Genomic DNA, 14,304 nt, shown 5'->3' on the forward strand with positions numbered 1-14,304 from the left:
GTGTGGGAATGTTAAGATTTGTTAAATACATAGTGAAAATTGATCATGTACAAAGAGGTACAAGACCATTACGATTTCACTAAAGTCAACATGAGCAGTATGACTTTTGTTGTAGGCATTTAAAAATTATATTTTTGGGTCCAAAATATTTTTTTGTAGCATATAAGAGTACCCAAAATTTTTGTAGGCATTTGGAGATCTTTTTGGTCGATGTACGAGGTGACAAGTCAGAGGCTGGTATTGCATCGCCTATTGAGAGGCAATACATCGCTTGCCTAATAAAAGTCGAGACAGGCGATGTATTGACTGCATAAGGGCGACACATTGCCTGCATACAGGTCATGCATCGCATGGGTCGTCCGTACAAGACCTTACAATTGTGTGTTTTGGCTCCAAAACTCATTTTAAAATGCTCTAATCTTATTGGTTAGCACTAATGATGGTTCCTACACTATTTAAGAGGTTCATATGAGATTTTGGTGAATTGATCACTCTCCACTTTCTCTCTCTCTCTCTCTCTCTCTCTCTCTCTCATATTAAGAATACTAGTTTTCTCTAAGATCTTCATCAAGAAAGTTTAACTTGTTTGAAGACCAATGCCTTTTAATCCTAATCTCATTCCATCATTATAGTAGCTTTAAGTAATCTCATGAGGGAGGCTAAGAATAGAGATTTTTGGACAAAATTTCTAATTGTATCAAGTCTTTTTTCCATCTCCATTGTCTTTCTCATAAAACCATAACTTTTATTATTTTATGTAACTAGGATTTTCACAACAAAGGTCATTTCTTCCTTTTACTCTAATTTGTGTTGTCTTCCATTTAAGTTTAATGTTATTGTTAATTCATAAATTGACATCTCTTTAAATGTGATAATTTTTGTCAAAATTGATGAATCAAAGTTGGTTCAAAGAATTGGTAAATTCTGATGATTCAACTTATGGTTTCACTGTCTTGTGTTCTCTGCGTTTTTTATCTATAATATTGTATCATGTGACTAATAAATGCATGCATGTTTTTATTATATATATATATTTAATTAATAAAATGATTTTTCCTCATTTACTAATTAAATATTTTGGTTTCCTTTCATGGAAATGAATTTAGGATAATATCATGACCAGGCCCTTAATGATAATATCCTTATGTGATCTCGGTCAGCAGGTGATTATAATAAAATAAATCAATTATTTAATTTCTATTTTATAATTAATTTTTTATTTGTTTTCTTCCTTTTTATTTTTCACTAAAAAAAAATATAATTAATTTTTAATTGATATTGTTCAATATATTAATTTTGAATTTTGTAGGAATAAATGAGTGAAATGAACTTAGACACAATCATGTACTAAGTTCTTTTTCAATCTATCTAGAAAGAAGCAATTTCTGATTTGTCAGGATTGATTTGCACAGCTGACCAAATCCTCCTTGAATTAAGGGAATGTATTTTCTTTTGATCTTAAATATGTGGGATCTCCATCCTCATTTGGTCAATTTCTTTAGCTATAAAATGAGAACCTTCAAGCACTCAAAAGACGCACCTCTTAGAGAAGATTGAGTGTATTTTTGTGTAATCAAAAGAGTGTCATTTAAGAGTTTTTTTTTTTTTTTTTGTATGTGAGGCTGAGTGTAGCGTCTTAGTCTACTATTTGTAAAGCTGCATTGCACGGGAGGCTTTTTGTTAAAGTGTTCTTTGGGAGAATAGCTTGAAAGTCTTATTTCGGGAGGATTCAAGCAGCAACTTCGGGAGAAGTTTGACACCAATGGGAGTTCAAGTGTTTGAGGTTCAGAAACGGTGATTAGAAGACGGTGTTCAAGATTGCGTCAATAGATTAGAGGGAGTCTATCTTTGCATAAGACAATTGTATTTTGTACCATCGATCTCTTACTAATCATGTTTCTTCTCTGGGCATGGCCTCCTTGACTATATAAACCAAACTATGTAAAAATTTCGTGTGTCGTTTAAATTTTCTATTCTATACGCTTTTAGCATTTTTCACTCTGTAAACAATCTGATCAATCCTATTGGATTTCTGACCAATCAAATCATTAATTAATTTGTCATCTTTTTATGTTTCCGTATTAAGTAAAAAGTTATTGGATTAATCACTTGGTAATACCTTAAAAATTAGAATTTCAATTATAGTGTGATTAATTCTCATAAATTGCAATATACATATTGTGTTATAAACTATATTCCTAACATATTATTCCATTGACGTGGACACTAATATTTAAAAATTTAAGTAATTAAATTAATAACTTAGAAAAAATATAATACTCAAAAAAAAAAATTATAAAGAGTTGAACATTTTAGTTACGTACTTGAGGTTGCATAACATTTAGCTGTTGTGGGATGTCATCAACTCGATCTTGCAAGGTGAATAAACGATTATAAGCGCTGACGATTGTTGCTACAGTTTCTTGATGGTTGTTAAGAGGTGTATTTACCGAATCACAAAAACAAAAGTAATATGCATGTGGCACCAATTTTGGCAACATCCAGTGGTCACTGTAGAAGAGAGACAATATTAGATAAAATATTAATTATCTCACAATGATAAACTTCTTTGTAAAAAAAAAAAACTTACTAATAGTTTCAAGGACAACGATAAGCTATTCGTTTGATGATAGTTGACAAATTTGATTATATAGATTTTTAACATGTTCTTCAAAGTGATTGTCTTCACTAGCTACAACACTAGGATTGACAAATAAAACTCACTATGATGATTTTGTTGTACTAGGAAATTGTATAATACCCTGATAAAAAAATACATAAATATAGTTAATGGAATTTGTGGTTTAAATAAACCAAATAAGAAAGTTAAATAAAAGAAAATTATATGAGATACCTTACGTAGCACACGACAACTCTTTGTCCAATCTTTTCGCCTTGAATAAATTGATGTCATCCTTAAATATAAAATAGTTTGACATATCGTGATTGAATACTCCATACAAAATGCATGCACTGACACACTCGTGTTCAGGTTACTTAGATACGATATTGTATATCTCTTCTAATGAAGTGTGTCGTCGAACATCTTGTCTTAGATGATTATTTTGATGCGGTATGTTTGCCAACACAAATATTCAGCGTCGCCTCAGTTACATGCGTAGGGAGACATTACATCACTACTAAATTTTACACACAATCCATTTTTAACGTCTCATATGATTTTATGTCTTGTCCAGCTACACATAACTAAGAATTTTCTATGTCATATACAAGTAGACATAAATACCACTCAAGTTTTTTGTCTTTGCAACTATGGTGCAAGTCATAAAAGGGTGTCAACTTTTCTATATTTTGTTGCAGTGACGAGAGCCAACCCGTTGATCACGCCTTCCAAGGAAAGATATCATTGAGAGTAGGGATAGATCAAGAACCAAGCAGTGGAACTCCAAAAAACGCAACAAAAGGTCGTGGAAAGCTTCGCCGCCAGGATCTTTTGTTCTCTAGTTAAAATAGACAAAACAAATTTTTATCAGTCAATTTACATTTTGTTCTTTTAATAGGTTTAGTTTAATTTCCAACAAGATCCACAATCAAAATTGTAACGGTTTACAAAATTGTAATATAGATTGAGAAAGAAAGTAAAAAGAACAAAATATTTTGGTTATCTCTATTTAATTCATTATGTGGAGTTATATTATTCGGTAAAGAAGAATATTAACTCAAATTTAGCTCTTTCATTTTTACCCTTATTCTCTGTATTTTAAAAAATTAGCCAGATCCACCGTGAATGCTCTAATACTATTTACTCCATGGAACTACGATGCCAATGATTCTTATAAGCCTTTACATTAATAATAGTTCTAGATAATGATCAAATGTTCACAAAGGAACAAATATACAACAGTTTCGTTCGGCAAATATTTTATAACATGAAGAGTTCCCTCTCCTGATAGAGAGAATAAAGAAATAAAAGCCGTCTTAAAAGGCATGACTATATATATTTACATAACCCATTTGGTGCGGTAGCACATTACTACTAAGTACTAAGGTAACTTAAGGATCTACGAACTTTATGCTTGATTCATGTTCAGAGCAGCTACGGTAGAGACCATAGAGTCCACCCCACACACGTTGTGACCCCTGCAGATTTTGTAATATCCGTCCTCTCCCCAGTTCTGTCCCCATGAATTCTTTATGATCCAGTATGGCTTATTTTTGAACCTGATCTGAGAGTAACCTTCAGCCCCATAACCCACCAAAAGCACCCCGTGATCCAGATGCCTTCCGCAGATGTATGGGCATGAAACTCCTCCTATGTATGTCTGCATGAAAACCGCATTGATACCAACTGCATAGTAAAAAACAAGAAATCGTTATTACCAAAAAAATTCATTTTGACAAGAGCCAATCTTGGAGATTAACTTTAGGAAAACAATGCACGGTCAGAAAGACATGTTTGAAGTAATTACTTGAAAGGGGGCCATTCTTCACCAAATTGGCAGCGATCTGGTCTTCATCAAGAGAGACAACGCTGAAGTTAGATACAGATGCGACAACCTTGGTCTTGTCAAACTTGCAGGTACCACGATCAGACCCAGTGTAGGGATAGTCCACCTCACGCTGAAGACCACCGGCCTTGACTGTGTACTCATAGGCATTAGTCATCAGCCCACCATTACAGCCTGCGTCACAAGAACCCTGTTCTTCTGGATCGCACTGCAAGAAGTATATGCATGATCTAATAAATTGACATAGATAATCTCTGGATAACAATAACTTTATTCAAATAATTTCATCACCGTTTCCTTAGCGTAGAAAGCAAAGCAAACAACACACTGTTTCTACTATCTGAGTGTCAAAGTTGACTTCCCTTTTAGCATTAATAACACTAGTAGAACCCATTTCTTAATCAAACTTGCGCCACCATATGATATTTTTTTTTTTTAAAAAAAAAGTGCAATATACATAAACGAATGTCAAGTGAAGAACTAATAAGTACCGCCCAAAATCTGATAAAATTAATACCTAATCCACCTATAGTATATGCATTACCTAATTTATTTCTAAGAGTCTATTATTCTACTCAACACCACCCCAACAAGTAGTAAATAACAGATGGACAAGCCTAAAAGATTAATAAAGCAACAACGGAGCTCTGCAAGCAATCGCCACCTTCACCGAGCATCACCATCGCTAGTGAACCAAAATAATCAAAACATCGTACACAAGTAAACTTGTAACTGTTTCATTTTCAAAAAAGTAAACTTCTAACTTTTAGGTTCATTTATGCAAAATCAACAGATATTTTCAGCACACAAAAATTAAATTTCAAGAATTTCAGTAATTTCTAACAGAGTCAAATAAGATAATTGTCAGTATTAAATTCACTAACCTTTATGCTTCTAGAGTCAACATATTAAATCAGGTCGATGAACTTTAAGCTTACTAAATGTAAATATATGTTTTTTATTAAAAAAAAAAGTCAAACCTCGTGGTCGCAATCCACAAGCTGTTGCTCACTCAAGCTAACGAGCTCCCCGGTGGCCAGAAAATGAGCTCCCTCCAGTGCCCCCGTGGTACTAAACGACCAGCACGATCCGCAAGAACCCTAGTTTTCAATCCGATCATCAAAAAGAACATCAGATAAAAGACACAATCAAATTAGCTTCAGCTAATATCAAATAAAAAAGCAGATGCTCACCTGGTTCTTGACCTCCGTGACGGCGCCATGATCGCGCCAGTCGAAGTCGGCGGGAAGATCGTTAGTCGGAAGGATCGGAGCCTTCTGAGCGTCGGTAGGTAGGCGGAGAGGCTTGAGGCCGAGAGAAGTCCGGTGGAATTCACCGGGAGTCAGATCGGAAAACTTAGTGACTCCATGAACGGCGCTAGGGTCAAGCTTCTGGTGCCTCCTTGCTCGGCGAAGATTAGCCTTGAAGACGTTGAAGCGGTAATCGTGCTCCTCCGGGGTAGCATAGGTCTTCCCAAACTTCTGCTTGAAGCTGGTGAAGTGGTGCTCGGCGTTGAGAATATGATCGTCTCCTTCCGACACGACCTGACGGATCAGAAGATCTTCGTCGTTGCCCTCCTTCAGTTTCACGGCATAGACCACCGTAGAGGATAGAAGAGAGAGAAGGAAGACAGTGAAAAGAGTGGATCGGTCCATCTTGGAAGGAGGGAGAGAGAGAGAGAGAGACTGTTTGGTAAGGGCCGTGCCTGTGTGGTGTAGTAGAGCAGGAATTTGGGATATTTAATCACCACACTCATCATCAGCTTCCTCGAAGGTTGTGAGAAGTTGGACGCTAAACCAACTGTTTCTTGACACGTGTTCGCTTTCTATTTGTTTTCTTTTTCTACAAATTGAAACTTGAAAGCGAATTGTAGAATAGAGAAGAGGAAAAATTAAATAAAATATCTTTGGCTCTTTATGATTCGTGTTCATGCTCACCGCCTTGTCTCCCTTATCCATTATTATTATTGGTCATTATTTTTCTTTTTAATCATACATTGTAGTAGATATTTTTCTCTGTGTGATAACCGCTGCATTAAAATTATTATAAATATATCATCACATGCGACAGAGTCCCATTCTTATTAGAATACTATCTTTAATTGATATATATTGACAATTATAAGTCATTTTAACTTGTTACTCAGTTTATTATTTATTATTGATTAGTTTGAACGTTGAATTATTGATTATCGTGACTTTTATGTTTTATTTAAAAAAAAAAATCTTGAATGTTGCGATTGTGATAATTTTTTTGTGTGAAATGAGTCTTGCTTAAAGCAAGGCCACACATAATTGATTGAAAAAAAAAGCTAACAAAAACATTAATCGGTTTAGGTAATTTTTTCATATTATTAAATTCAAAATTCGGTTTTCGTTCTGGATTGGTGCAATACAAAAACTGACTAAACCAATTAAAAAAAAAAACCGACCGTTTTGGACCGTGACCGACCAAATCGAAGTTAAATTTTTTTTTTAAAAAATTCATAATGTTTTAGAAAGTTTTAATTAAAAAAAAAACTATTTTTTTTTTTATTGTTGGAATCCATTTTGGTGCTTTTTCAAAATATAAATACATAGAACATAGTTACATTCACAAATTTGAAAATTTGAAAACATAATTAAAAGTACATAAGTATAACATAACCTATATATATTTATAAGTTCGGTCGGTTTCGGTTCAAACCGGTCGGTCCACATAAATTTTTCAAACCACTGAACAGTGGCGGTTTACGTCGTTAACAGTTTTTTCGGTGTTCAGTTTAATTAGTTTTGGTTTTTTCGATGTTCGGAAGGTTGGTGTACTTGGTTTTTCAGATTTTATGCTCAGCCCTACTAACAAGCATACACAAAGGGCACTGCCAAACTAGTAGCGCAAGAATAGAGGGGAAAAACAAACTAGAAAACTAAGATAAGCAACAAACAGTGGCAAGGATTAGCAACACATACTAACCAAAACAACAAGATACACTTCAAAACAACCATAAGAATAAACAAGTAACACTTCAAAAACAACAAAAAAGACTTGAACACACTAGACATAAAACAATCAGCCCAGCAACTAATCAGCCGACAACACAGAACGAAGTCCCATGGTGAAACTCCTTTACCACATCAAAGCTTCCGTTATGGTGGATATCATGCCTTGTAATTGTTTAGGACTTCATTACAACACAACTTACAACCTACCTCCCCCTCTAGCTTATGATAACGTGCATATTGTGCGACGTTATGGGCCATGTAGTTACACTCACGACTGAGTTTGACAATCTCTTAATGCTTGAGAGCATTGCAACAAACAAGAAATTTCCTTTTAAGACTCCCCAATCAAATGCTATCCACTGTGTTCTTTTTTGCCAAACCAACAACCACTAAGGCATTGTCACTTTGGAATAATACAACTTGATATCGCTTGGCTACAGATGCATCAAGAAACAACGCACTTGCTTCTACAATCAACGGATCTGTGATACTCAGCTTCCTAACGTGTAGAGAAACTACACTACCATTTGAGTTCCTACAAACTGTTGCAACCATAGAGCCAGAATTCGAGATTGCAGTATCTGTAGAGAAACAAAACCACTCAGGGGGAGGTGGTATCCATTAAGTTGTCCTGCTTTCTAGAGGTTCCAATCCTAGGCGCCAATCTCTTAGCCTAGAAGCATAAACATCACATAGAGATGCTAAATTTTTTGGTACAGCTCCATGCAAGATTTCATTCCTCTCCCTCTATAGTATCTCAACCAGAGAGGATGCTTGTAGGAAAAACTCAACAAAGTCTAGTTGGATAGGCTTATTACTCTGCTGGATAAAGTAGTTAAACCATTCTCTCCAATTTTCGGTAGCTACCAGTTCAGACCGTAACCCATTCAAATTACGGAACCACAGCCTAGATGACAATTGACAATCCCAAAATAAATGGAAAGAGGATTCCACTTGGGAGTTATAGAATCCGCAACTAAGATCATCCACCTCAATCGTTCTACTTAAGGTCGATTTTTTGCTTAGAGAGTTTGTGAGAATCTGCCACCAAAGCAACTTGAGTCTTTCGTGAATGTTGCTCTTCCAAATGGTTTTCCATATCGGATCCTTGTCCTCCTCTCAGAATTGCAGTGAGAGTGTCGAATGAATAGAGAATCTTCCTGATGAATCCAGAAACCACATCCAACCATCTTCTGTAGAGTCGTCCGGTAAAGGAATGTTTACAATCCTACTAACATCATCAGGTGTGAACCATTGGAGCAGTTTAGGCAAGCATCAACCATTGTTCTTAATAAAATAGCTAACCGAGCTGACTCCATGGGTGCCATCTAAAAGCGGAGTAGGCATATGAGGTTGATTGGGTACCCACTTGTCAAACCAAATAGATGTAGAACGCCCATCTCCAATCCTTTTACAAAGTCCTTGTTGAAGTAAATTTATCGATTTCACAATAGACTTCCATGTGGGTGAGTCTCTAGGCTTGCACACGTAGGATAGGACATCCCCATTGTGAATATACTTTGCACGAACGACATCATGCCATAAACTTTTCTTACCTGTTAGAATTTCCCAAGCTCTTGTAGTGAAAAAAAGCGTTACGGATTGCCTTGGTAGTACGAAAACCCAGCCCACCAGAAAGCTTAGGCTTACACAATCTGTCCCAGGATATTGTATGGACGAACTTCTTAGATTCTGAATCGCCCCACCAAAATGATCTTAGTGATCGATCGGTCTTATCCATAGTAGTTTGGGGTATGCGTCCTGATGCAGCAACATATGATACTAGAGAAGAGTCGACCACTCTGACAAGTGTTGATCTAGCTGCTTTGGACAATAGTTTTGCTTTCCACCCTTGGACCCTTGCATTGACTTTATTCAGAATAAATGTCATATCCTGAGTTTTAGACCTTGAGATTAGTAAAGGTAGACCTAAGTGGGTTGAGTCTTTCTTCACTCTAGGCATTTGTGATAATTTATTTGGTAATCAATAAATGTTAGCAAATTGCAATTTAAGGACAAAAAAGCCCCGTTCATTCAAACAATTCGTTCTCTCCCTTTCTCCTTCCCTCTCTCTTTTTTCCTACTCTCATACCACGACCATTCGGAAAAAATAATCTCCCACCACCATTAACACCATTGAAGCACTCATAGAAGAACCATTCTGTCACCCTTAAAGCACCTATAGAAACACCTTTTTTTTTTTTTTTTGTATTTTGTTTATATTTTTAATGATTAAAAATCCTATCCAAAAGTGAAACCTAAGAAAAAATTGGTTTAAGATGCTAATTTATAGATTTTAAATTTTAAACGCTTATGCATATAGATTTTTTGTTTTGTTGGCGTTTCTTTTCAAATCTGGAACTATGAAAATTGCATATTTTCGATTGAAAACGAAGTTTAACGATGATTTCATGAAAACATGGTTGTTTTAGGAAAATAAAAAACAATGTTAAATCAATACTTTACAATGATCTAACAGTGGTCCCATAAAAACTTGATTTTTTAGGCAAAAAACAATGTTAAATTGATGCTTAACGATGGTCTAGCGATGGTCTCATGAAAACTTAATTTTTTATTAAAAAAACAATGGTTCACAATAAAATTTGATAAAAAATTTGGTGATGCATAACTTATCACTTGGTTGTGGGTTTGAGTTTTTTTTTTTTGAGATCTACACGTGAGAGTGAGTAAAACCTTAAATTTGGAGTGTGTAGAACTTGAAATTTTGATTATTTAAGTTGCAATCTTCATTATGGCCTCAAACAAGCAAAAATTTGTTGTTCTACACTCCGACTTTAAGATTCTACACATTCTAAATGTGTAGATTAAAAAAATATCAAAATTAAATTTTTTTTACCTCAAACTGACGATTGAATGAAAAATTATGCATTACCATAGTTTTTTATAAAATTTTATCGCAAACCATCGGTTTGCATCGATTTTGGCATTATTTTTTGCCTTAAAAATCAACTTTTCATAGGATCATCGTTAAACATCGATTTAGCATCATTTTTTTGCCTAAAATATTAAGTTTTCACAGGGCCATTGCTAAGCATCGATTTAGTATTGCTTTTTGCCTAAATAAAATCATCGCAAAATTATTATTAAGCATTGTTTTTAATAATAAAATCTGCAATTTTTAGAGTTGCAGATATGTACTTAAATATTTGAAATTCATAAATTAATATTTTAAGTTCATCTTGTTTTGAGTTTAACTTTTATAAATGATTTTTAATCATTAAAAAAAATTACAAAAACAATGATGAGTGCTTCAAAAGTACTTCAATGGTGCTTCTATGAGTGCTTCAATAGTATTAATGGTCGTGGGTGTTTTTTTTTTCCCTAATGGTGATGGAAAGAGAGGAGGATAAAGAATAATGGGCTATTTTAATGGGTTTTTTTGTCCATATATTTAAAAAAAAAAAAACATATTTTGTCTATAATTTGTAATGTTAAAGTTGGTTGTGTGACTTATAATGCATGTGTGGTCAATTTTTCCATGGCAGGTAGTTAATCAATTTGATTATGTTTTCTTTCCGTGAATGTAAAGAAATCAGTATTGTGCTGTCAAAAAGATTCATAGAACGTATGTTTACTTAGTTTTATTATTATAAAATTTATTTATTGTGTTTATTAAATTTATATTATTATTATATAAATTTTAAATAAATAAATAATATAATATATAAAACAATAACATAAACATATTAAATAAAAAATTAAACCAAAACACTATTTATAATTTTTGTTAAACATATATATATAATATGATAATTTTTTTAAATATAAATGATAATTTTTTAATAAAAACTAAAATTATGTATTATTATTCTATTGATATTTTATAATATATAAATTTATATTAATATAATTAGTAAAAAAATTAGGATTATTATAATAATATTTTATAACATTTACATTTATATTAATATAATTATTATATATAATTTTATATTAAATATTATTATAATAATGATATTTAACAATATTTAAATTTATATTAATATGATTCATAGTTTTAAATGTATATTTTATTAAATATTTAGATTATTATGTTAAAATTAAAAAAAAAATCTTAATCTAGAAACTTTTTATATAAAAGAAATATTTATATATATATATATAATGATAATAATAATAAGAGACGTATTCTAATCGTTCTCCTCCACAAATTAGAAAATAATAATAAAAGTTAAATGATGAATCCCTTTGGCTTTATGCTGAATTTTTACCTTTGGCTTTGGCTTTGGCTTTATGATGAATGTAATTTTGAATAATTTATACATTCATATTAAATAAATAAACAACATATTTTGACATACTACAAGTACTTTTGAACTCTAACCATGTTGATTCGTTTTGTTCTTTTCTTTTCTTTACAAGATCTAATATTTCCTTCGCGGAATTAATTGATATGTTGTCTTTAACCGAGGGAAGCTTCACACCACATTCGTTGTGTGCCACCCATAAAGAAAAGAGGAGAAAAGACCTTTGCAAAAAAACAAACTCTTAACATTCTTTGTTTTTTTTTTTTTCACTTATGATTTTAAGTTTTATATTTTTCACATATTTTTTGGAAAATACTATTTTAGCTTTTGTGTTTTTTTTCAAATATGTAATTGATCTCTGTGTTTTGTTAAATGATAATTTAGATTTTGTGTTTTACAAAATTGATCAAAATAGTACTTTAAACCTGATTTTTGTCAAAATATTTTTAATTATTAAATGAATTTGTGGGTCGTTGGCAATGCGATGGATTCAGAGAAGCGGAGAAGATAGTTGAAGACCTAAGAATTGAACTTATAATTGAAAATATTTCGACCAAAATCAAGTATATGACACTATTTTGATCTATTTCGTAAAACATAAGGTCTGAATTGTCATTTAGCAAAACACAAGAGTCGATTTACTAATTTGAGAAAAACACATGGGCTGAACTGGTATTTTCCCTTTTTTATACCATGGAGTTTTGATCATCTACTATTTTACACTCTCACATGTAAGATCTTATTCATATAAGTCTATATGCATGCTTCCTATAAATATATATTCAAAATAATATACATAGTAGAAAGTATAAAATCATACAAGCATGTGAATATTACAGAGATACGAAAATACAATAATAAAACTATTAGAGTATTTACAAGATGCGTAGTGGAACAATGACTACACCATTTGGATTCCCTAACATTTTGTCCTTGCTGAATGCTAGGTATTGCAAGGAATCCAAATTGCTTTGAAACAAGACCACATTCTTCAAAGTCTTTCTCTAAAACAACTTAGTGTTTGTGTGGGTAAGTCTCAACACATGAGAATAGAATTCCTAGAGAGAAAACTAAGAAAGAGTGAATGGTTAGGTGTAGAATATTACTGGAGTGAATTTTTACCTTGTCAAATTCATTTGTCTTAATGCATTCTATAAAACTAGTATATATATGCAATTAGCTATTACATAAAATATTGTTTAGTTTTCCATTTTATTTTAATTATTTAATAATTATAATTAATTAAAAACTTGGCAAAATTAACCAATTATAATTTTGACCATTATTTAATTTATTTTATTAATATTAATATTAATATCAATCTATCAATATTAACAAAATTGTCTCAATTGGCTGTAATACTATCTTTTTGAGACTTTGCAATAAAAATCTCAAAGTTTATTCTATTTTTTTTTCACAAAATATCAATAAATAATTTAACATTATTTATTTTCATTGACCTAGTTAACATGATATTTTTATAATTAATAGTTAAATTGATTATTCAAGACTAGTAAGTTCATTTTGATAAGAGATGACATGGAGACCATGGATCCATGAACTCAAGCTTCAATAAGTTACCGTGAGTTTATTTATAACAAATAAACTCACTACTTTATTAATTACTCGTGACTTCACTATAGACTCATAATTGCACTTTTGCATTCATAGAACGTTTTACACCAAATGTAAAATATATGTTATCCATTATTATAACCATAACTATCATTCAATCCTTTTATATATGATCTACTAATGAGACGGGTGCAAATTACCGTTTTACCCCTCATTGGTATTTTATCATTAACTCTCACTAAATTCCTTGTAAATAATATTTCTGTAAATTATTTCTGTAAGCTTAATTACAGAAATTAGTACTCTGTCATTTAACACTTGAACCAAGCTATAAGGAAATCATTGTTTCATTTCTTAAACAGAAGCTATAGATTTTATGTATATGATAAATACTCTCACTCAATTATACTACAAAATTTCCAATATATAAGTATGAGCTAGTCCGTAGAGTAAGCTGGTAACGAACAAATCAAAAGACCTGAATAATACAATTAGCAAAATATTAATCACTCTTAATTAAGATTGGATTAAAACATGTAAACAATGCAATATGAATAAACAAAATGATTTTTTCTACTTTATTGATAATAAATTACATAAAAAAAATGTGGTTTTATAATAGCATAAAACCCAACATCAGACAACCTGGCTTGCATTTAAATCCTCATTTATGATAAATAATTGCAATTTTTTTCCCCAATATATATATTAATTTTGGCGGTTCTAATTTGTGTAACAAATGACTTTTGGGGTGAATGAAAAAAAAAATAGCTACGGTAATAATAATGTATCATCTCCACTCAGACAACATAGCACTATTTTTGTGCCAATAGTGTTGGGTATTTTACAAATAGAAGAATTATTACAACAAAACACTTAAAGATATAAAGTAACACAAACACACAAATTTAGAAATAAAATCACAAATATAATAGTGAGAATAGAAAAAGAAGATAACAAAAATGAAAATAACACAAGAAATACAATAAAAGGGTTAGAACAAATTCTATT

At 32.0% G+C, this 14,304-nt stretch overlaps 1 protein-coding gene across 1 annotated transcript; it reads right to left on the reverse strand.

Moving 5' to 3' along the window:
• Positions 1–3,791: 3,791 nt before the first annotated feature.
• LOC133804950 (probable cysteine protease RD19B) lies at positions 3,792–6,181 on the reverse strand. Its single transcript, XM_062243058.1, has 4 exons — positions 5,663–6,181; positions 5,450–5,569; positions 4,431–4,677; positions 3,792–4,309 (listed from the first exon to the last, which is right to left on the reverse strand). Exons 1-4 carry the CDS (start codon positions 6,122–6,124, stop codon positions 4,032–4,034), a joined length of 1,107 nt encoding a protein of 368 aa, XP_062099042.1. The 5' UTR covers positions 6,125–6,181; the 3' UTR covers positions 3,792–4,031.
• Positions 6,182–14,304: the final 8,123 nt, after the last annotated feature.

Source organism: Humulus lupulus, chromosome X, assembly GCF_963169125.1.
Source record: "Humulus lupulus chromosome X, drHumLupu1.1, whole genome shotgun sequence".
NCBI classification, from domain to species: Eukaryota; Viridiplantae; Streptophyta; class Magnoliopsida; order Rosales; family Cannabaceae; genus Humulus; species Humulus lupulus.

Coding starts and splice junctions, on each gene's coding strand:
- LOC133804950 (XM_062243058.1), bottom strand. CDS start 6,124: ATGGACCGATCCACTCTTTTCACTGTCTTCCTTCTCTCTCTTCTATCC. Junction 5,570..5,662: donor TCACGGAGGTCAAGAACCAG/GTGAGCATCTGC, acceptor ATTGAAAACTAG/GGTTCTTGCGGATCGTGCTG. Junction 4,678..5,449: donor TTGTGGATTGCGACCACGAG/GTTTGACTTTTT, acceptor TACTTCTTGCAG/TGCGATCCAGAAGAACAGGG.